The sequence below is a fragment of the Centropristis striata genome, chromosome 20 (assembly GCF_030273125.1).
Source record: "Centropristis striata isolate RG_2023a ecotype Rhode Island chromosome 20, C.striata_1.0, whole genome shotgun sequence".
NCBI classification, from domain to species: Eukaryota; Metazoa; Chordata; class Actinopteri; order Perciformes; family Serranidae; genus Centropristis; species Centropristis striata.
This window is the reverse complement of record NC_081536.1, coordinates 11,745,883-11,768,365: the sequence shown is the minus strand read 5'-3', so window position 1 is coordinate 11,768,365 and position 22,483 is coordinate 11,745,883. Positions and strand designations below refer to the sequence as shown.

Below are 22,483 nucleotides of genomic sequence, written 5' to 3'. Positions count from 1 at the left end.
ACCAGAGCAACTAGCAGCGTGAGCCACAACACAGGAGCATATCAGAGGATATACAGAGAGGAGATAACAGTAATCCTCAGCTGGAAGAAATAACAAGGCGCTTCCTCAGGATTACACGTTTGGACAGAAAGGTAACCATATCTCTATAAAAGCTTCCTAGACTGTGACAATCAGCAAAATATAAGAAGTTCTGTTACTTTACTGTATAAATGATAGTCAGTCCAAGTCATTTTTATTTATATAGCCCAATATCACAAATTACAAGTGATATAGTGAAGATGAAGGTCAGAATTGTGCATCAAACAACCATTTTTTGTCATTATCAAGTTTCTGTGTCCTAAAAATATTTAGAAATTCAATATTTTAACTGTACGCATCACAAAAACGAATGTGATGTAATGGTGTGCACATGCCATGCAGCAATCAACTAACCTAAATTGTTATTGCACTCACTGTACAGATAGAGACTGTGTTGACAGTACAGAGCGCACACAGAGAGCATGCTCTATCTCACATTAAAACCTCCACAGTACAGTTTTTCCTCTACGTTGATGTCTATGTGCAATCAACAGAACTGTAACAGTGTGTGAACTGAAGATGAGCACATTAAAACCCGGAGAAAGACAGCACATGTTCTTGTGTCTGTCCTGTCATGTGCTTCAAGATAACTCCATATAAGGAGTCCAGTCTGCCAGGGTTTTATAGTTCTGTAATTTTGTTTCTTTTTTTTCCACCTTCAGACAAAAATATCCTCTATAAGAAGAAGTGAAACCAGAAGATGAACCTGTTAGTTCTCATCGCCATCCTTGCAGCTTTCAGTGCTGATGTGGTAAGCAATTATTTAAGGAAGTAACTTTAAGTTTAATGGAAATACTGAAGGGGGTCAGAGAGTTTGATAAAAAATGACTCAACTGAGTTTGTTTGTGCTTTTTTCAGGTTTTTTCCAAAGCGAGATGGTCATCTAAACACAGGGGTCCTAACAAAGGTAAGCCTACTGTGAAGATAAAATTCAATATTCTATATTTGTTGCGCTGGTGATAAACATTAAATGTTCTTGTTTCTATTTGTGATCCTCAGTGATTTGTCGGTCCGGGGATGGGAGCAGTTACAGGGGATTCGTTTCAGAGTCGGCATACGGTGGCAGATGTCTCAACTGGAACATGTTTAGAGCCCCTGCAGGAGGTTCAAGGGGGCTTGGCGACCATAATTACTGCAGGTATAGTCTACTTCAAGTCACCTTCAATCAACCTTGATATTGATATTTTGAAGAATTTTTTTTTTATGCACTGGTCAATTTGTACATTTCGGGTTACTTTACATCAATATATTTCTCCCATATTAACTCCCAGAGTTCAATACGTTCAATATGTACCTTTTTAGGCACATAGTTTTCTCATAATGATTTTTTTTTTCTCAAACTATGATGCAGAATCTTCCACTACAATAACACCAAAACTACAGATTTATTTCCATCTATATTTTAATATATAGATATATTTAGTATTTTCTGATTTCTGATTAATAGATTTATAAAAAGTTGAATCTGATATGTCAACAAAAGGAAAACAAAAATGTTGAACCTTGTTTTATTCAATGTTCAGATTTCTGTTCTGGATATTTAGGCAAACTAGCACATATTTTAAAAGATAATGCCTCATTTTGATATTTAAGCATAACATTTTAGAAAACTTAATACAAAAAATGATTGTCTTGTGTAATGAATGAACTGGGGAATTTCATAATATCTATTATTCAAAACGTTTACGCTATTCACCTGTAGTGAACATGTGTTTATAATTATTTTACTTGATAGGAATCCTGACCAGAGCTTGATGCCATGGTGCCGTGTCCGAAGAGGAAGAAAGTTTGTGAGAGAATTCTGCGATATTCCTAGATGTAAGGTTTTATTGTGAATTTAAAAAAAAGTATTGTTTGTTTGATTTGTATCTTTCTAATCGATCTCTTTTTTCTGCTCTCATACAGGCTCTACGCCAACAGTAAAGCCTACACCAGTTGTGGATACAGGTAGCTTTATTGTTGGAATACACTTTTTTCTCAGTGTTATCTTGTGATTCCATTCCTCCTCACTCACTGACTCTTCCTGTGTGCTCTTGCAGAGCTGACATGTGGCGAGAGGACCCAGCGGATGATGAATAAAATAGTGGGTGGTTCTTTTACACCTATAGAGTCGCACCCATGGGTCGCTGCTCTTTTTAAGGGCAGTAAGTTCCTCTGTGGCGGCTCTCTTATCTCACCGTGCTGGGTTCTCACGGCTGCACACTGCTTCGCTGATGGGTGAGAACAAAACACACTTCAACAACACAATGTCATTTCCTTCACTGTTACTCTCATTCTATGATGGCATTATGACTCATAGGGGTGTGTAATATGTTGACACACTTGTGTTTTTGGTTTTTGTTCAGTGAGGTGCCTAACATCAAGCGCCTGTCTGTATACCTGGGGAAGACTGCCACCAATGAGACAGATGCTGACAGGGAGCAGAGCTTCACTGTGGAAAAACTGATCCTGCACCAAAGATATAATGACTCCAGTTTTGACAACGACATAGGTGTGTACTATTCAACAGTGTGTATGTTTATGAGTGAGAAAGATAAAGAGTCATATGGGTGTTTTGTGTGCAGCACTCATAGCTGTGTTTGACTCTTTGCATTTCAGCACTGTTGAAGATCAAAAGCAAAAATGGAGGCTGTGCAGTGAAGACAGCGTCTACGCGGACTGTGTGCCTGCCTCCGTCTCACACTCAGCTTCCTGCAGGATTTCAGTGCAGCATTGCAGGATTTGGGTTGGTGAGATCTGGTATGTAGTGCAGAACCTCTGACCTAGAGAATCATGGCTGATCCCTTAGCTGTTTCACTGATTCTTACACCTTACACTGTGCTTTCTGCAGCTGGGCCTTACTCGCAGTACCTGAAGCAGGGCGAGGTGAAGCTCATCTCCCAGTCTGACTGTTCAAGTCAACGGCAATATGGAGATCTCATGACTGAGAACATGTTCTGTGCTGGGAGCCCTGACTGGAGCACTGATGCCTGCAAGGTGAGCAGCGTGTGAATGAAAGTCTTTAGTCTTGTTTTGAATGTCTGCACAAACACAGAAGTGCTAAAAGAACAGAACATAGAAACAAATATGTTTCAAACTTCACCAGTGTTAAAGGAGTTTTATTTTTATTCCTAAGATTAGATGTTGGGTTGAGGGGTTGAGTTTCTCTGATTATTTAAGATGCAAACATCCAATACTAAAATTCTTCATCCAGTTAAAATATATAGGTAAAACTATCAAGATATTGAAAGCGTATCGCAAAAATGTGTCTGAAAATCTTTGGAAACATACACAACTCAGCAAAATATATAACATAGGTCTCATAGTTTTAAGACATTTTATTGCAATAATACTAAAAATATATATATCAAAAATGAATGTTACTTATTATACATGATATTTTATTTTTAATGCTTATCTTGTCTGAAGAACCTGCCTCTCAACCAATAAGCCTGGTTATCTATATTTAGGGGTTGACTGAATAATCTATATCTTTATCAATGATAAAAAAATATAATTTGATATATAAGTAATATTTGCAAAATAATAATAATAATATTTTTGTGGTTGAAAGTGTCAAGACATTAAATTGTCCACAGTATTGTGGCTTCAGACTGTCATTTCTTTGTTTATAGACAGTCAGTATCCATAAGAACCTTTATGATAACATACTGCATAACTGAATCTGTTTTCATGCTGTAAGCACTCACAAACTGCTGCCTCCTCCTCTCACAGGGTGACTCTGGGGGTCCGCTGGTGTGTGAAGTGTCAGGCCGGATGTTTCTCTTCGGGGTGGTGAGCTGGGGTGAAGGCTGCGCCAGGAAAAACAAACCGGGTGTTTACACACAGGTCACCAACTACAACAAGTGGATCGCAGCAAAAACTGGACTCTCTGAATACACCAGAGGAGCCATGTATCCCACAAAATGAAGCTGTTATCTGTAGGGCATTTCATCCCTTATAGGAAAATTTGGCAGCAGTGTTGTAGCTAATGGGCATTGTTTTTAATGTGCAGTGAAAATACAGTACTGTAGCAAGTGTTTTATACATATATATATATATATATATATATATATATATATATATAACTTTTAATTATTTCATATTTCTTGTGCATTTCATACTAAGAGTATGGCTTTTTAAACAAGCTATTTGAAAAGAACATATCTATTTATGTAAATTAATTTAATAAGCATCTCCTTTTGTAAGGCTGGCCCTGCATTTTTTTAAATATAATAAAGAAAATATTTGTATTACATATTCATATATATATATATATATATATATATATATATATATAACTTTTAATTATTTCGTATTTCTTGTGCATTTCATACTAAGAGTATGGCTTTTTAAACAAGCTATTTGAAAAGAATATATCTATTTATGTAAATTAATTTAATAAGTATCTCCTTTTGTAAGGCTGGCCCTGCATTTTTTTTTATATAATAAAGAAAATATTTGTATTACATATTCATTGTGTTCATTAATCTTCAAGTTCTAATTGTTTCTTTTTCTCTTTTGCATGTGCACATTCTTCAACACATGTATAAATATGTACACACACTTACTTACTGCAGGTTTACTGTTCTTGTCCTCACGCTGTATGTCTGAAGAGAAGTTAGCAAGTCTAACAAATTAAATATATATTTGATGACAGAAAGAAATACAAAACAATCAAGTCTAATACTGAGACAGTTTGTGTGAGTCCTTTAGCAATGTTTCCTTCACTTAAGCACTGGAGGGCGCTGTTGGGTGAAAATTAAAACAAGATAAAATAAAAAAATAAAAACAGCTCAGTAGTCTCAAACACTGAAAATCACAAGTACTTTACAATCCAACAGCTACATCCAAACTCAATCAGTATCTTTATCACTGAAGACAGCTGTAAGTATAATCCACACTTGAATGAAAAACTGCTATACAAGTCAAGTGGAGATACTTAGTATATTTAGATTTATAATGTGATATGGAACCTATTTTTTTAAGGTCAGACATGTGACTCAAGTAATTTGGTCATAGTCACAAGTAAATCCCAAGTAATTTTGTCTCAGGGAAGTCAAGTCAAGTTAAGTCAAGCCTAGTCCCAAATCAATTTATAACCTAAAGCATAATTATTCACCATATAACAGCACTTAATGCAGCTTTAAATGACAAGCAACATTTAAACTTAACTTAGTTTAGATATTGGGTTTCAACGTAACCACGGTTTGCAGAAATGGAACGTTACAATGCCAACATTTTATTCTAATAATTTGGGGGTTTATTTGGTAATATCAATTGTTATCAGGGTTAACATTAGCTTAGTTTATAAAAGCAATTTCTGCATTAAAAAGTATATTGAAAATATATATGTACAAATTAGGATCTAAAAAAAAGTGAAGGAAGAAAAAAGAAATAATATTTCTTAAAGATTACTTGTCTTCAGTTAGTAGTTGTAGTAGTTTGTCTTGGTCGCGTTAGTGCTCTAACATTTCCTAAGTGCTGAAGACAGCGGAGGCTCATAGGAATGTCATTGGTTTTGCAGGTAAACCAAAGTTTACCAACTTTACCTGATGGTTGTGCATCACTGAAAATTCAGGAGATTACCAAAGCTATTACAGTTCATGTTCATTTATAACAAATGTGTATCAAATTTCAAGACAACCAATCAAAAAGTTGAAACATATCACTCAAAACCACAAATGCCAGACTCACGTTGGCAACAGAAGTAAGAAAAGTCAGGGGAACAACAAAGTCATTGGGATCTATCCTCTGGGCACCATGAATGTTTGTACAGAATTTCATAGCAATCCATTGAATAGTTGTGAAGATATTGGACAAGGTGATAAACCAACTAACAGAATTACATTGCAGCTGCACATAGTTTCTTAAAGCAAACTATCCTATGTTTTAGTTCTTCTATTCAATGTAAGAAGAAAGTGTTGTTTATATCCATATGCAGCATTGTACAAATGGAAGTCGTTCTACTAAACATGGTTCTGTTGAGAAAGCTGGGCGTCACCTCTCATCAGACAACTTACGATTCCCAGGAAAGTCTCTTTCTGTGAAGCAGTGAGTGTTTACATGTGCAGTTGTCCACTGACTCACACACCTCTCTCTGTAATACCTCCAGCACCATCACCCCACCACCAAAAAAGATAAATGTCACAAGAATGCCGAGCACCTTTGCTCAAATAATGACAAACAATTATTCAAAGCAAAAACATAGCAACAGCAACACAAAGAGATGAAAGATAAATTCTGATCTAATTACTTAAGTAAACTTTGTTGCACTGAACAACCACAATCCAGCTGCTCATTGTCGCTTCATTACTGAAAGCACATACTTCAAAACCTCTCCAAGAAACCTGCTGCAATGCTTTCTATCAAAGTCTGTTTGGACAAGTCCACATATACAGATTGTTCACAGCAGCGCTACTGGAGCCAATCACAGTCCGTCCTGCTCCCCCGCAATTACTCACAGTGAGAAGTTTACTTTATTGCTCCTCTACTCTGCCTCCATCCATATATGGATCTGAGATGCTGCGAATATGAGTGTATGAGTCTTACTCCTCTTTAAGGACAATTCCTAAAGGGAGAGGAGAGGAGAGGAGAGGAGAGGAGAGGAGAGGAGAGGAGAGGAGAGGAGAGGAGAGTAATGAATGGAAGGAAGGAAGGAAGGAAGGAAGGAAGGAAGAGAGAACAGATGGGAAATTGAAAGGAAAGTATAGGAAAAGGGATGAGAGGAAAGGAAAAAATAAGGGAATAGGAAAGGAGAGACAAGCAAATGGAAGGAAACTAAAAAGGAAACAAGAGGAGAGGAAAGGAGTGGAAGTAAGAGGAGATCAGAGACAAGAAAGGAAAGGAAAGGATGTAAGAGGAGAGGGCAGACAAGAAAATGAGAGGAGAGGAGAGGAGAGGAGAGGAGAGGAGAGGAGAGGAGAGGAGAGGAGAGGAGAGGAGAAGCAGGATCTACTGCTACCAGGTGGACCAGAGTGTCCTGTCTCTCTGGTTTGGATAGCAGCGGCTTGTCTACACCCACATTAGACACTGACACACAGGGGGGTCTCTTGGCTGCAGGCCCTCTGGTCGACATCGGGTCTCAGGGGTATAAATACCGCTCTTTTTGCTGCTGGGGTTTCCAGTTTCCCCAACACAGATTCAGATGTGAGGAGCAGAGACAACATACACACACTCACTAATCAGCCACAAGATACAGTCAAATCTGATTCTTTCACTTTAATGCAAACACAATTTCAAGTGCAACCTGTCAGGTGGGTGTTAAACCAGTGGTGCAGCTGTTCACCCGCGATTCTCTGTGTCAGAGTGTGTGGGTGAGGTGCAGGATCTGTACGTCTGCTTCTGCTGGACACACTTCAGCTGCAGCAAGTTGAATCCTTGGTCTTTATTTAGACTTGGACATTTAGGCCTTGAGACATGAACTCCTGACCCACCTTTTAATGAACACAGATCATATGTCAGATGAAGGTTTTAAGCTTCATAAAAAGACAACACAGCACCAGTTTTCTTCAGCATTAAGGTGCAGCTTCTGATTTCATCTCCAGCGTCCTCTGTGAAGCTGACCTTTATCAGGCTGCACTGAGCTGCAGCTTCCAAACACTTATTATGTTTACAACCTTTCCCAGTTGCCCCCTCCTCTGTATACATATTTTGGAATCACAATCTCTTCCCATTAAGTTACCCCAACACTTTCCTTTTTGGGGCCACTGGCATGCATGACGTAATTTGGGAAGCGCTTTCACTTGCTGTGTGTTTGATGTGTTTATGCGTGCGTGTGCGTGCAGGGAAAGCGTCAGTGCGCACCAACACCAACCCGCTTGGCAGCTGTATTCCTTGGCTGTGATTGGGCGGAGGGCGGTGATTCCTTCTGTCACGATTTGGGTCGCTCCCACTGGAGGACACCGACCGTCTGAGTCCAGCCTTTGCCGAGGTGCTCACCAGAGGAGACGGTGCACACCGGGGAGAGAGACGCATGAGGGTTTCCGCGCAGGGGCTGGACTGACAACTCGGGATTTGTCCTCCTGTCGGTGTCGGTGAGGAGAAGAGAGGGAAGGAGAGGAGAGAGAGGGGGGATCTTCAGTGCTGGAGCGACCAGCCGCCTTTCTTCTATCGGGGCTGCGGTAAAAAGTCGTTCACGATGCCGGTGTTTCACACCAAGACCATCGAGAGTATCTTGGAGCCGGTGGCCCAGCAGATCTCCCACCTGGTCATCATGCACGAGGAAGGGGAGGTGGACGGTAAAGCCATCCCAGATCTGACGGTGCCGGTGGCCGCGGTGCAGGCGGCAGTCAGCAACCTTGTGCGGGTGAGTCCCGAGTTTGAACCAAGGCGTCAATTCACTAAAAGCCTCAATGGCAAAGTGTCTGCATCCAGTGACATCTATCATGCAAACTTCCTAATCGACATGTGGGGACAAACTGGTGCAGTGACTGGTCTGACTGCACAGCTTTTATTCAATCAATCATCAATGATTACAATAGTAGGTGATGACTCTGCCCTGCACAGCACATGCAGCAGTGCATTTATTCTCTATGTGACTTACACATAGATTTATTGCAATTCCATCTTGATCTTTGCTCGCCATTAAAATGAAATAAAACTGCTAAACACCCAGCTGACGCTCATGCGTGTTTCACAAGCTCCTGCAGTAGTTTTGTGTGTGCACAACACAGCCACACAACATGTCAAAGTTTGCCCCGATTGGTAATCAGATGGCCGCTGAGCTCAATGAAGTTTGTGGGGCGGAAGAAAGCAGTGCTGATTGAATTTACAGGATGCCCCCCCCCCCCCCCCCCCCCCCTCTCTCTCTCACACACACACACACACACACACACACACACACATACACACAGAGGGAAATGTCTCCAGGCTTCATTAAACTGAGTTACATTATTGCAGAATTTGCAGTTTATAGAACAATGAATTTAAGTAACTCGGCCCATTCATAGTAATAACCTCCATAGAGAATAGATACACTCTGTGGTCATTTATCAGACTCCCACCTCTCTTCCCTTCATTGTGACTCCTACACTTCTCTCTTCTCCCCACGCACTTTACTTTACACTGTTTTCACCTCCTCTGTCTCGCTCCTTCTCTGTCACCTTGAGCCTCAATGGTCATTCTGTATAGAAACAGCCAAGCTGGAGTCAGACAATGATGTCTCCTCTGTATGCACTGAATGGAAAAATCAATACGGGTCACATCATTAATGCTGATCTGGGTCGTGGTTATTGATGCTGGGGCTACCGGGCATCACTCACTCTGGAGAAATGAGCAGCAGACAGAAGGAAACACTCATTTACACTTTAATTACTGAGTATGAAGAGAAGCGGGTTCCATGTTTGTGCCTGGATGCATCTCACATTGTGGGAGGCCACTTGATCAGGATGCCACACAAACTGTTAAGGCAGGTTGTGTGGCACACTGTGGAGCTTCTGTGTTTGGCACCTTGACAGTTGTATTCTGCCCTCAGCTCTACCTAAATTTGAATGTGTTTTGCTGCATATTGCTGAAGCACATGAACTTTGTGCTGCTCTTCTGGCAATGCAGACAAAACAAAATAAATGTTCTCATTATCTAATTTTTAAATAGTTTATTTGGTGTGATACTGAAATGCTGGGGACCATCATTTCTTGCCTAGAAGGACTAAACTAATGGCTAATTCAGTAATATTTCTGATATACATTTTGACATGGAACTACTTAGCTTCAGGCCCTAAGGCTTGGTTTAGTTTCGGCACCAAAACCACTTGTTTAATGTTGAAAAAAGAACAGCGTTAAGCTTAAAATAACGACTTCTGTCCATAACTGCTGGATGTTGTTAAAACATGAGTAAAGACATTTCCAATGGGACACAAGCACAGGCTCCCTGGGTTAATGTGCTTGGTTTGTGTTATCCACCTAATCAGTCAGTGATTTGAATACAAAATATACAAATTATTCATTAGAACAGCCTGTCTGGTGTGATTTGCAATGGTTTTGAAGTGTCACGTGGAAACTGTGATTGGACAGTGTGAAAAAATAAGCCTTTTGCTGTGAAATGTTCCTTTTAAAATAACTTGCAGTATATATGGCATCTTTTATTGGTATATTAGTTGTCAGGTCAAAGTTTTGAATTGCTTCCCTTTGCAAGGACACAGATAATTTAGATATCTCATTAACTGATAATGAAAGGACTTTTCAGGCATTCAGTGTCTTGTCTTAATGAAAAAATCTGTCTTTTATGTGATACCATCCAGCTGCATTGAGTCCTTGATATCTCATTGCTACCAGGCACACCTCTCCATCTCTATCTCTCTCTTTCTCAGCTTGTCCTCATTGATCTATTCAGTTGATCCATCCGGACAGTAAGCAGAAGGAGGCTAATAGCAGCCTCAGGCATGTCGCTGGGTCTCAGATGATGGAGATGCGAGGCTACAGGCAGAGATAAGGACGGAGGATGCAGTAACACTGGAAGGTGTCGCACAAAGGAAATGCTGTTAAGGCGGAGGAATAAAAAACAGTAGCACAATAGAGGAAAAGTAAAAGATGCAATAAAAAGTAGAACATGCCTCGGGTCTTTACATCTACTGTTTTGTACTCTCAAGTAGGCATGAGATGATATGAAAATTTCATGTCAAGGTTATCCTGGCCAAAATGATTGCACTATAGAGTATTTTAAATAGCGATCCTCAATACAATCATATATACACCTGATCCTTACCCTCGGATATTCTGAATAACAATGTGGCTAAATGCCAGCTGAAGAAGAAATAGTGAGTAGTTGTGTAATTCACTGACAGAGGAGTGAGAGTTAAGAAGTGGGTGACAAGAAGGTGTTGAGCGAGAGCACAAAAGGTGCTTGACAACAGCTTGTAAAATCAGCACTGGTTGGTTGCCGGGTAGATTAACTTAATTGGATGTAAAAGACACTTGAAGCCGAAATACACACACTTCATGCGCTTTATTTTAGAAAGCTGATTCATTTCTACACTTGTGCAGTTTGAGCTGAAGATATAATGCCACCATCACCACAAGAGTCCCGCTCCACACTGATACAATTACACTGTTAACCCCGTCCAGGGCAGGCTGGCTGTAGGGGGGTACTTAAAATCTAGGTCACTGAGACACTTAGACGCACACACACACAAGATGGTGTCAGTCTCGATCTGTCAGAAGTTGTGCGTGGGTTGACGCTGATTCGACTAAAGATCTGAAGGATGCTGCTGGTGTGTTTGGTTGAAAGTGTGAGCTTGCTGAAGTTGTGCTGATGACAGAGCGCTGCTGCCTCATTGCTGTTTGTGAAGTATCTGCTCCTGAAGGAGTCATCATAGATCCTGAGTATGTCTGGGGGAGGGGGAGGAAGGAATAAATAGATTTACCGTTGAGTGAAGTAACCACACACTGGAGAGATAGAGAGGGAGAGGGAGAGGAGGGATGCGAGGAGGAGTGAGATTGTTGACTGAAAGTGTCAAACAGCATGATGCAGAATGAAGAACGAAGAAGAGGGATGGAGAGAGGGAGAGAAAGAGCCACTTTCAGTAGGACGCCGGCGCCCTGTGAGGGAGGGAAAGTGTCTCTGGCCTCTTCAGACCAGACTCTGCCAAGCCTCATAGTCCCACCTCCAACCCCCCTACACACACACACATACACACACCAACTGTCCTGAGCCTGCTCCACCATGTAAATATGAGCCATCTCTTCTTGTTCACTGGCAGACTCGGGATGAGTCTTAGTTTCCGGCTGTGTGTCCGCACATCCCCTCTGCTTCTCAGTCTGCTTTAAATCTACTTCTGGCTTCTATTATGCAGCAGAAATCTATATTTATTGTGTTGTCGACTGCAGAAATGGTTAGCTGATAATAATTGGTTTGTTGCTTGACACAATGTTGATTAATTCCAACTGATAATCGCTTGTGGAATTTATAATCAAATAAGTGATTTATGTATGTTTCTGAAGCTGCACTTTCAAATCTTTGTATCCATAACTGATCAGATGGCTATGAAAGACATCACCTATAGAGTATCATCACCCAACTCTGTAGTTGCTCTCACGTCTGAGTGTTTAAGCATCTTTTAGCCCATTGTGTAGGTTTTATGATCCTCAGCGTTTTGTTCACTTTGCATGTTTTTTTCCGTAGCAGGTGGCACTTTGCTGCTCTGCACCGTACAGCAGAAACATGAAGTTAGGAACAAGCTGGTGAACATATTGTAGCATAAGCCAGCTAAAAAAACAGATATTGACCTCAGGAGTGGGGTGGAGAACAAAATAGAGCTAAAAATAGAATAAATATGGGACGACTATTTGTCAGATCAACACAACACAGACTATAAATGAATGCTTGCAACTGTTTGCCGATTAACAGATTAGCTTTAACAATTTTACAAGACCATGAGTTCTCAAATATGTGACTCTTTTTTAAAATCTTGTTCTGCGTCAAATCAAGCCGTACAGGTCCTGATGAAATTAGTTAATGTAGTATAAAAAGCAAACAGTCCGTATAGGGACACATTGAGTAACACAAAATCCAAATAAGTCACCAAGGGCACTCAGATCGGCAGACCTCCACCAAGGCCATGTCCTATCTCCCTTTGTGAATGAAAGTGAAAAATAATTATGTAACCACCCCTTGATTCATACCTCATCCAAAATGCAATGGGTCCTACACCCTTCCACTAAGGCTACGTTCAGACAGCAGGGCTTAATGCTCAATTCGGATTTTTTTGTGGAATCCGATTTTTTTGCAAGGTTGTTCACATTTCCAATTAAATGCGACTTGTATGTGATCTCCAGTGTGAACTTTAAACGTACCAAAAGTGTCTCGCATGCGCATTGGAGGACACGACGACGTCACATGCAGCGAGCGTGCTCAGTGTTTACGGAAGTAGTGGAAAACATGGCCGCCAGCAGTAAGCCTATGTATGATGAATGCAACCTGGCCGTTCAGACTGGAGTCGCATGTCAAAAGATCAGATCGCAGATCTGGATCGCATTTGAAAAAATCGGATCTGTGTCGTTCAGACTGTCAGTAAAAGATCAGATGCAGGTCGCATAGGGGCGAAAAAATCGGATTTTGGTCACTTCAGGCTGACCGTAGCCTAAAGCCTGATTTCCACCGGGCGCGTTACTGCAGCGTAACGTCAGCGTCGCGTATGACGTTGCAAATAGGTAACACTCTAATCAATGAGAGCATTTCCACCGGGCGCGTAGCGTAACGTTACTGCTGCGTCGCGTCATCGTCTCTACGCGAGCATTAGGTAGGACTTCTATTTCTCCGCGAGACGCTGCCAACTCGCGTGAATCTCAACAGAGCAGATCGCACCAGAAAGGAAGTCCGACTCAGATTCAGTGTAAAACACTTCCGCCCCTTTCAAAATAAAACACAATACGCAGTTCATGCAGCCTAAAACTACTTCACATCAACGTTATGTTATGACCGGGGCACCAGATCGGCAATCAATCAATCAAAGGGTCTCAGAGGATCGGCGACACGGAAGACAAGAGACTGATTGTTGAAGTGGAACATCATACAATCATTTATGACATAACATATTGTTTTTATAAGGATAGATGGTCAGATCAACATATCTTTCACCTCAGAGAAGCAAAGTAAGTTGGTTTTTGTTGTTGTTGTTTACTTTATACACACAGTTTATCCATAGACTGTATAAATAGAGTTTAAAGTTTATCACGGGAGCTTGCGGTCTCCCGTATGGTCAGGATTATCGCGTGATCTCGTTATCTCGCGTGTATACGGCCGGCTCGCTAAACTGACGTGCTGCTGCAGTAACGCGTCCGGTGTGAATTGACAAGACGCAGCAAAAACGCTGTGGAGACGTGCTGCTGCAGTAACGCGTCCGGTGGAAATCCCCAGTAAGTTTCACGAAAACTGGGCCAATCGTTTTCTGTAAACTAGTTGGCAAAGAGACAGCCAAACCAAACCGAAACCACAACCTCCTTTGAGGAGGTAATAAAAACAGAGTATAAAAGTTGTACCGACATCAGAGCTGATGTTTGTAACTCTGCGATAAAGCAAATTGTATTGTGTCAGCTTTAATTGACAGCTGTCTGTTTCCCACTGAAGCAGTGACACCTTCGGCGCTGTAAAACCACACACACATCACACTGTCAGCGTGTCCAGCAAACCACTTAACTTCTCATTAATTATGTATTGAATAATTGATGCCAAGCCTTGCTGCTTACAGGAAACTCTGGAGCTCACACAGCTCTTTGATCTGTCACCTGATGGGACTCTGTGAGTTCGTCCGGAGGGTTTCGTCAGGGAGCGCTCTTCTTGAAGAGCTGCATTCCTCACAGTTTGGCATCAGGAAAGTCCCTGCATTTTTTTAAACAAGGAAATTCACCAAGGCACATTTAAGTCTTAAGATATTTTGATCTTATTCTTAAACTGTAAGTGAAGGTTCACAAGTTTACACTTACTGAAATACACTATATACAGATTTAGCTTTAGAATCATTTAAAAAGGTGTGGATGTTGATTAGACTAGGATGTCAAACTATATATCTAGTTTGGAAAAGGAAGACTCATCGTGAAATGCAAAGCCTATAATCTATGTGTGAAAGTTTATTCTCTCAGGACTGTCGAAAAACTGCTCATTGTCAGTGTCTTATTGTAGTTGGATACAGAATTTCAGGTTAAAAGTTTGCTGGTGTTCAGTACAAATTCATGCTTCAAACTTGAGCGGGACTGGCACTTTCAAAATAAGATTTATTTTGTGTTACACAAAGATGCACAAAAAACTGATTAGACTAAATTTCTTGTTTCTATGGTTTATAAAATACAACCACTGATAATGACATAATTATTAATCGATTACTTGTACAAAATAGAGAAGTGTTGCATTGTGTATGATCAGAATAGTCTCATCCATACAAACGTCTGTAATTGCAAAGACGTTTAGTGTTGTGTAGGTGAGTCTGTGTTGTATTATTTCCTGCCTCCGGAGTCTCTGGAGCCAGAAACTCTATTAACCGACTTTCATCGACGCAGCAGCAAGAGACTGATGTCATCCTCTCTCTGTAATTGCATCTGAAATGTGTGTGTGTGGTTACATATGCGTGTTTGTGTGTTCCGTATATGTTGGCTATGTGCTTTAGAGACCTGTGGTCATTTCAGCCAGCTACATACTAACCTCGCTGTCACTACAATTTTTTATCTGCATGTTTTTTTATAGAATGCCATTAAAGTCACTAATAAATCAATAAATAATTGTATGAATATGTAAATATGCATATGAAATAAATGAAAATGTCTATGAAATAAATTCTGAAACAAATCAATAATGTCATCATCAATCAATAAATAAAATTAAATGTGAATTTTCAAAGGACTACCATTAAGTAAATACATGTGGAATTATGAAATAAGTTTTCTGAAATAGATAAAAGTAGTCCTTTTAAAAATGTACATTATTTCCCATATTTTTTATTTCATAGTATTCATATATATTTATTTTATAGCCATATGTATTCATTTCATAGGTGTTTGTATTTATTTATATTTATTTATTTAATGTTGACTTTAACAGCATTCAATATTTGTGTGTGTGCACAGTTTCGTCACTCACTGTGATTGTCTGTCTGTATACAAGTGATTTATGCCATTTCCATGAAAAATAGTTAATTATATTGAAATCGCCAACATATAGTCAGTGGAGGTGACAGTGTTTTAGAAATGAAGGAATAGGAAGAAATAATTGCTTAATACAACAACATGCACAGGAGGACATGGATACGTGTTTTTGTTTGTCAGTGCCATTGAAATGTTTGACTGAAAAAGAGAAATTGTTTACATGTATGTGTCAGAGTGACAGTATTATTTGTGAGCAATCAGATTCACAGGAAAATGTAGTCAAGGTCCCATTAATATGCTAAAAAATATCTAAGGGCATGAAAATATCAACGTTTATAGTTTGAACCACATTCAGAAAGAAAACACTGTGGCACAGAGACGGAAGAAAAAATCCAGCCGCTCTAATAGAAAAATCAATACTCACAGTTACGAGAGTCAGGTTCGATTTGTTCAGTAAAAAGAGAGAGCACATGCATTTACATTTACCAGGTCCTGAGTATGTGTGCCTGATTTATGGTGAAAAATGATTACTCTCCTTGTTCGTTGGCCTGTGTCTGAGTACATTTACATATCCCTTGGCCTTGTGCACTTATGATTAAAATAAAAAAAATGACACTCTAGCCAAACATTTGCTGCATCATTGCTGCTGTACTGATGACTCTTAAGTCCTTTAGTAGAGCAACATAAGTGTGTCTTTCCCCCGACCCGCCCTCGTGTAGAATAACAGAAGTCAGAGTCGACCAGCGCCGGAGCTGCCGCCCCTCAAAGCTTGAAAGATATGACATGCACACATGGTTGAAATAGGTGTGAATTGATACACCCGTTCACCCTTCAGACTATTAATAGTGCTCACTTGAAAAGCATTTCCTGTCTTGCTGCAGCTAATGATAATAAAATAAATGGTACATCTGTGTGTGTGTTGCAGGTGGGGAAAGAGACTGTGCAAACCACCGAGGACCAGGTGATGAAGAGAGACATGCCTCCTGCATTCATTAAGTAAGTTTGTCTCTGAAGCACTGTGCAAGAAAAAAAACCCCTCTTGTTTCCCTCCATCTGTCCCTCTCTCCCCCACAGCCACTCACAGAAACACCCAGTGACGAATTTATGGAAATGATCCACTTTATCTCAGCAAACAGAGAACTTGTTAAAAAGCGGATTCCAGACGATTTAATGTCAGGAAATGTGGCTGCGTTCCCAGCTGCAACAAAGAGCCACTTCTGAGGCCGAGCCTGGGCGACCGTCCGGCTCCCTGCATCCAGGCCGCTGAGAGGCTGTTTGTTGTTTTCCAGCTTGCATCCAAAGAGCTGACATGAACTCTGGGTGCTGGCTGAGAGCTGCTACTCAGCAATCCTGGGACTTAGACATCTGGCGGTGTTTGCTTGCCTGTTTGTGTTGCATTTGTTTATGCTTTTACTGTGCATTTGATATAATCAGTTTCCAGGTGGTTCTCTCCTTATCTTTGATTTTATTGTCTGCCATTGCTTGTTTTTCAACTCCCAATTTGATTTTCAGCTTTTAGAAGCAGTATCACACACTTCTCTCTCAGGCCCACTCGCGCACACACACACACGGGGCACTACACCATAAATCTCACTCACGGGGCTTAGAAAGGGGCGTGTGGGAATGTGAACCAGCCTAAATATAGATGAACCAGCAGCCATCGATACCCTGACCAATGGGGGTCAGAAAGAGGAGGGACTTTATTCAAGTGCTCTTACAATCCATCTTCAGGTTAGGCTAATCACTGATCTCTGAGGAGTAGGAAATTCAAGTTGGAAAATAAAACTCCAAGAGGAATGAGAAACAAACCCAACAAACTCTTAATCCCAGATATATTTACTGTTTTGCTAAAGCTTTGACATTGCTGTTTATGATGATGATGATTTTAAGATTAGACAAACTGCTGAACTCAACAAAAAAATCTCAGCAAATTTGGTGCACATCTCTATCTCGTAACCATCTCTTGTTACCAGCTTCTTTCAGCGAGTGGCAGGTGTTTTTTCTTCTCTTGACATGAGATCTGATCTATTTGATTTACAAGGCGATAAATTCCTTTGATTGGAATCAGCATGTATGTGCTTCTTGTCTTAAGCCAGCTGTGTATTTTCAGGGTGGAGAATTCGAGCTCTAAGCTCGTCCAGGCCGCTCAGATGCTGAAGGCGGATCCGTACTCCGTTCCTGCACGAGATTACCTGATCGATGGATCCAGAGGGATACTGTCTGGAACGTCCGATCTGCTCCTTACCTTTGACGAGGCAGAGGTGTGTGCGTGTGTGTGTGCCACCTTATATCCATGTGTGTGACCTGAGAAACACTCTTACTTCAGAGGTGTGGTATCTTTTCAGGGAAATAAAGCTTTATATAGCTGCACAGTGGAAGGAGGAACTCAGCTTAGAGCAAGTCGTAATGGAGTCTCAAATGCAGCCAGATCTAATCACTGAGATCAAATGACTTCCCTCTGTCATAACTCAGGACGTGTGTGTGGCTGGCTCTGAGTGTATGTGTGTGAGGACATGGTATGTGCCAGCCTGCATTGTGTATGTTTGTGTCTGTGTCTGTGTGTGTCAGTGTGTGTGTGTGTGTGATAAGTGGAATCACATTGGACACGTGATAATGCTCACCATGTCTCATCACTAGCCTCGTTTTTTAAAAGAGCAACTTCCCACAGTCACAAGACGTACATCACAAGACTGTACACACACACACACACTACACAAAGAACAGATAACTTGATCACTGTTTCAGAAAATCTCATGCTCACATGAATTTCGTTGTCATACTAAAGCGGTTTGTCTATAATCATCATTATCAGCTGTTCTGTTATATGGAGGACATAAGCTGCCCAAATCAAAAATAAACAAGTAGTACAAAAGTGAATAAATAAAGAGGTAAATTAAAACAGGAATAATAAATGTCACATTTTATCAAATACGAAGGCCTCAATTTATTCATTTATTTTATTTTGCTACATTTAATGACATATTATTTATTTAACGTATGATTTATTCATGTACGATTTTGGCAGCTTCTGTCCTCCATAGTTTCACGCCTGAATACATGACCTGCTTATGATTATGTCTGTGTTGTGTGTCGTAGGTGCGTAAGATTATTCGTGTGTGTAAAGGTATCCTAGAGTACCTGACAGTAGCCGAGGTGGTGGAGACCATGGAGGACCTCATCACTTACACCAAGAACCTGGGACCAGGTCAGCAGGAGCTTCCTTTAAAATAAGAAAACAAGAAGAATTTGCACCTGGAATGAGTTAAAATGGCCTAATTTGTTTATTTAGTGTACGTCAGAATCCCACAGTCCTACAAAATGAGCCCCAATCAGCGTTTTTCAACTTTAATTTTTCATTTAGAGAGAGAAATAATACACAAATGTAAATATCCCCAGTACAGAATTGAGCGATAAGTCAATAAATAGTTGGTTGACAAAAATAAAACTGACAAATATTTTGAAAGCCAATTAAATGGTAAACTTATTTTTCAAATTAAAATAACATTCACTGCCCTCAACTTCTAAATTATGAGATTTTTATGTTTTTCTTTGTTATTTATGTGCAAAGTAAAGTGAACATCTTTAGTCTGTTGGTCAGAGAAAACCGTTATTTATTTGAAGACGTCACTTTGGATGAATTTTTGTATCAAATGATCAGTTAAACAAGCAAAAAATCAGCAGATGAATTGATAATGAAGGTAATAGTTAGTTGCAGCCGTGTTATAGTTACACTGGGACTTGAGGAGAAATTGGTAATACAAAAAATGCAACAATGTGTAGCAGTCCTATGAGCAACTGAGGCTTTATACAATCCTTATTCGTTAAGTAAACTGCAGATTTTTACTGTTTCCGTAATAATTAGTCAAAACAGTTCATCATAGATGCATCACACAATGCATTTGTAGTGATCTTTTATAAGGGCTAAGATTAAAACATTAACAGTGCAATTGACTATGCTGAGATCCATCTGTCATGATAAAAACAAACCTGAATGAACTACTGACTGCTCCTCTGACACTAAGATGCTGTGATTAACTGGCAGGAGAGCGAGAACATAAACAGGCTATTTATCATCGGAGGTAAAAGGTCAATTGTGTTGTCAGAGCTCTGCGGCATAATGAGCTGGTGGAAATCTGACGCCAAGGTTTTCTCTCACTTGACTGATGCTGTCATTGTACGAGATCAGTCGTTCGTGAAGTAATGATCTGTTTAGATGTGTTGGAGCTACTCAGCTGGTGAATACGCTGGAGGATAGCCCTCGGACTCTGATTGTTGTAGCGTAGTTAAAACTGACACGCTAACACACCCTGCTGCTTGTTTTGATTTTGACAACCTCCAACTTTCACAGGACATTAAACTCTCACATTTTGTTTCCTTCTCCTTAGGGATGACCAAAATGTCAAAGATGATCGAGGAGCGGCAGCAGGAGCTGACACACCAAGAACACAGACAGATGCTCGTCAACTCCATGAATACTGTCAAAGAGCTGCTGCCTGTTCTTATATCAGGTGTGTGTGTGTGTGTGTGTGTGTGTGTGTGTGTGTGTGTGTGTGTGTGTGTGTGTGTGTGTGTGTGTGTGTGTGTGTGTGTGTGTGTGTGTGTGTGTGTGTGTGTGTGTGTGTGTGTGTGTGTGTGTGTGTGTGTGTGTGTGTGTGTGTGTGTGTGTGCGCGTGTGTGCGCGTGTGTGTGCGTGCGTGTGCGTGCGCGGGCAAACAACAGCGCAGTTCACTGAGCATCCAACAGTTGTTATAGCAACGCTGATAATTACAGTCATTAGTTGCCGCGGTTGTCAGACTGACTACACACACATCGCCCACTAGCTGCTAAGCTGGCGTCTCTCAGGCTGAGAAACACTGTTGCAGCTGTTTATTCAAACATGCAAAGTCATTGTGGATCTAAAAAGTTTGGACTCATAGTTTGATCATACAAGTTCACAAATATAATCATTATTTTCTTATTAACATAATTGATCTGATAACTTGTTAAAGGGGTCCATGGCAGTGATGAACCTGCAGATAATTATTTCCTGACGATGCAGTTCCCCTCAGCCATTTGTTTTTGTTTTCTGGCCGGCAACAAACAATGTATAATTTTATGCTGCAGGGAGGGATCTTTCAATTAAAACAATAACAGAGTTTGATGATGTTGTGAAGTAGCGTGGAATCGTGGGAGTTGCTTTCTCTACCATTATTGCTCTCACTGCAGTCAGCTTGTGCTGGTTTCCCTTCAGTGTTTATCGTTCAGGGGTGGTTTAAGCAGTAACCCAATTATCCAGAAACAAACATAGGTAAACTGGTAAAAACACTGAATAAAGCAATTTCACGTTAAAAATCTGTGTTTCTCCGCTGCTGTTTGAGCTGTTTCTCTGATCACTTCCAGGCATCTGATGAATAAAATCCTTCATCATCATAGAATGTTTAGTTAAAAAAACGACCAAGTTCTAAAAAGTGTAAAACTAAAACTGAATTCATAGTATAAGTAAATAAATTACATTGGCACAAGTGTAAAATGAATATGATGCCATTGAGAGGCGACCAAATGAAACACACTGGCACCTCCACTGAAATGACATATTTCTCTGGGTTTGAAAATTGTTGGAAAATTTTGGGATGATATAAACACACAACTCAACAAAATATAAATAAAATAGGCCTTTTTTTTTAACATTTTCATGTCTAAAAGTTGTATATTATACCTTTCATCATGCTACATGCAGCATCAGAGAGATAAAGTTAACAACTACATGGTGAACAAAGTGGAGCTTTTCGCAGCTAAAGAGACAGATATTTCTCACCGTAGATGGTGGAGACCAAAAACGGAGCTAAAAGGAGAATAAATATTGGACTTATAATCGTGAAGTGCCCTAAACATGACTCCAAATGAGTGATAATGCTGCTTCATATCTGCTGGATGACTAAATAAGGGAGAATTATTGCTTCTTTTGTGATGAATTGTTAGGATTGAACTTATTTGTGATCGCTCGTCATGTTTTTGTCCTCAGCTATAAAGATTTTTGTCGCAACCAAGAGCAGTCGAGGCGCCGGTGTTGAGGAGGCAGAGAGGAACAGACGGTTTACCTTTGAAAAGATGAGCGCTGAAATCACGGAGATAATAAGAGTCTTACAGCTCACCACATGGGATGAAGACGCCTGGGCCAATAAGGTATGACGTGTACTGTTCAGTTAAACCCTGATGATTTTCATTTTAAACCCCCAAAAACGACTTAAAAATCCCCACATACCTAAATCCGATAATCACTTTTGCTTTGGAGTGCCTGTTTGCACACACATAGCCACACACTCTATCCACACATCCATCCACGCTGCAGAGCATCTCCAAAAACTTTACTTTCTGTCTCCACTTTTTCTTTTTGCTCGGTAGTGTAACTCCTGGTTTTTCTTTTTCTTTTCTTTCTTTACCTTCCTCCTCCATTCTTTTCCTCCCTGTAGAAGGTAAGCCTGTTTCTCTCCCCCTCTGCAGTTTCCAGCATGCAAGTGTGTCTGTGTGAGAGAGTGAAGGAAATATGTTCTCATGCTTTTCTGTCATGCTGGTATTTAACAGTAAGTGTGTCATGTGTTTAAGTCCCCTGACTGTTAGCTGACGTGATCGATATTGTCACTTTATTGTTATATGTGCATCTGTTTGTTCCTAGTTGTCCATTTGAGTCAAATGGCTTGAAACAGATGACTGTTAGTTAAGTTTGTTAAGCTTTATAGCTTTTAAGAGCTTCAGAAATTCAATCCATGTTCAGTCATGGTATGTTTCCTTCTCATGCTGCTCATGTTTACTGTGTGATGGAGCTCCCAGTGGCACAATAAGATGCTGTTTCAGGGAAGAATTATTTTTGGCACTTC

The 22,483-nt window shown here is 40.3% G+C and overlaps 2 protein-coding genes across 2 annotated transcripts in view; both read left to right on the top strand.

The window, feature by feature from the left end:
- On the top strand, positions 1-4,493 carry plaua (plasminogen activator, urokinase a). The gene is made up of 11 exons (XM_059359683.1): positions 1-131; positions 741-829; positions 937-985; positions 1,078-1,216; positions 1,814-1,896; positions 1,984-2,025; positions 2,118-2,295; positions 2,424-2,569; positions 2,677-2,817; positions 2,909-3,054; positions 3,793-4,493. Exons 2-11 carry the CDS (start codon positions 779-781, stop codon positions 3,985-3,987), a joined length of 1,170 nt encoding a protein of 389 aa, XP_059215666.1. The 5' UTR covers positions 1-131; positions 741-778; the 3' UTR covers positions 3,988-4,493.
- Positions 4,494-7,991: 3,498 nt separating this feature from the next.
- Positions 7,992-22,483, top strand: part of LOC131993634 (vinculin-like) — a 30,270-nt gene continuing 15,778 nt past the window's right edge. Inside the window, exons 1-6 of the mRNA XM_059359627.1 lie at positions 7,992-8,365; positions 16,555-16,625; positions 17,740-17,890; positions 18,726-18,834; positions 20,015-20,137; positions 21,631-21,791. Of these exons, the coding sequence (XP_059215610.1) occupies positions 8,198-8,365; positions 16,555-16,625; positions 17,740-17,890; positions 18,726-18,834; positions 20,015-20,137; positions 21,631-21,791 (783 nt within the window). The 5' untranslated portion in view covers positions 7,992-8,197. The remainder of the gene's footprint in view (positions 8,366-16,554; positions 16,626-17,739; positions 17,891-18,725; positions 18,835-20,014; positions 20,138-21,630; positions 21,792-22,483) is intronic.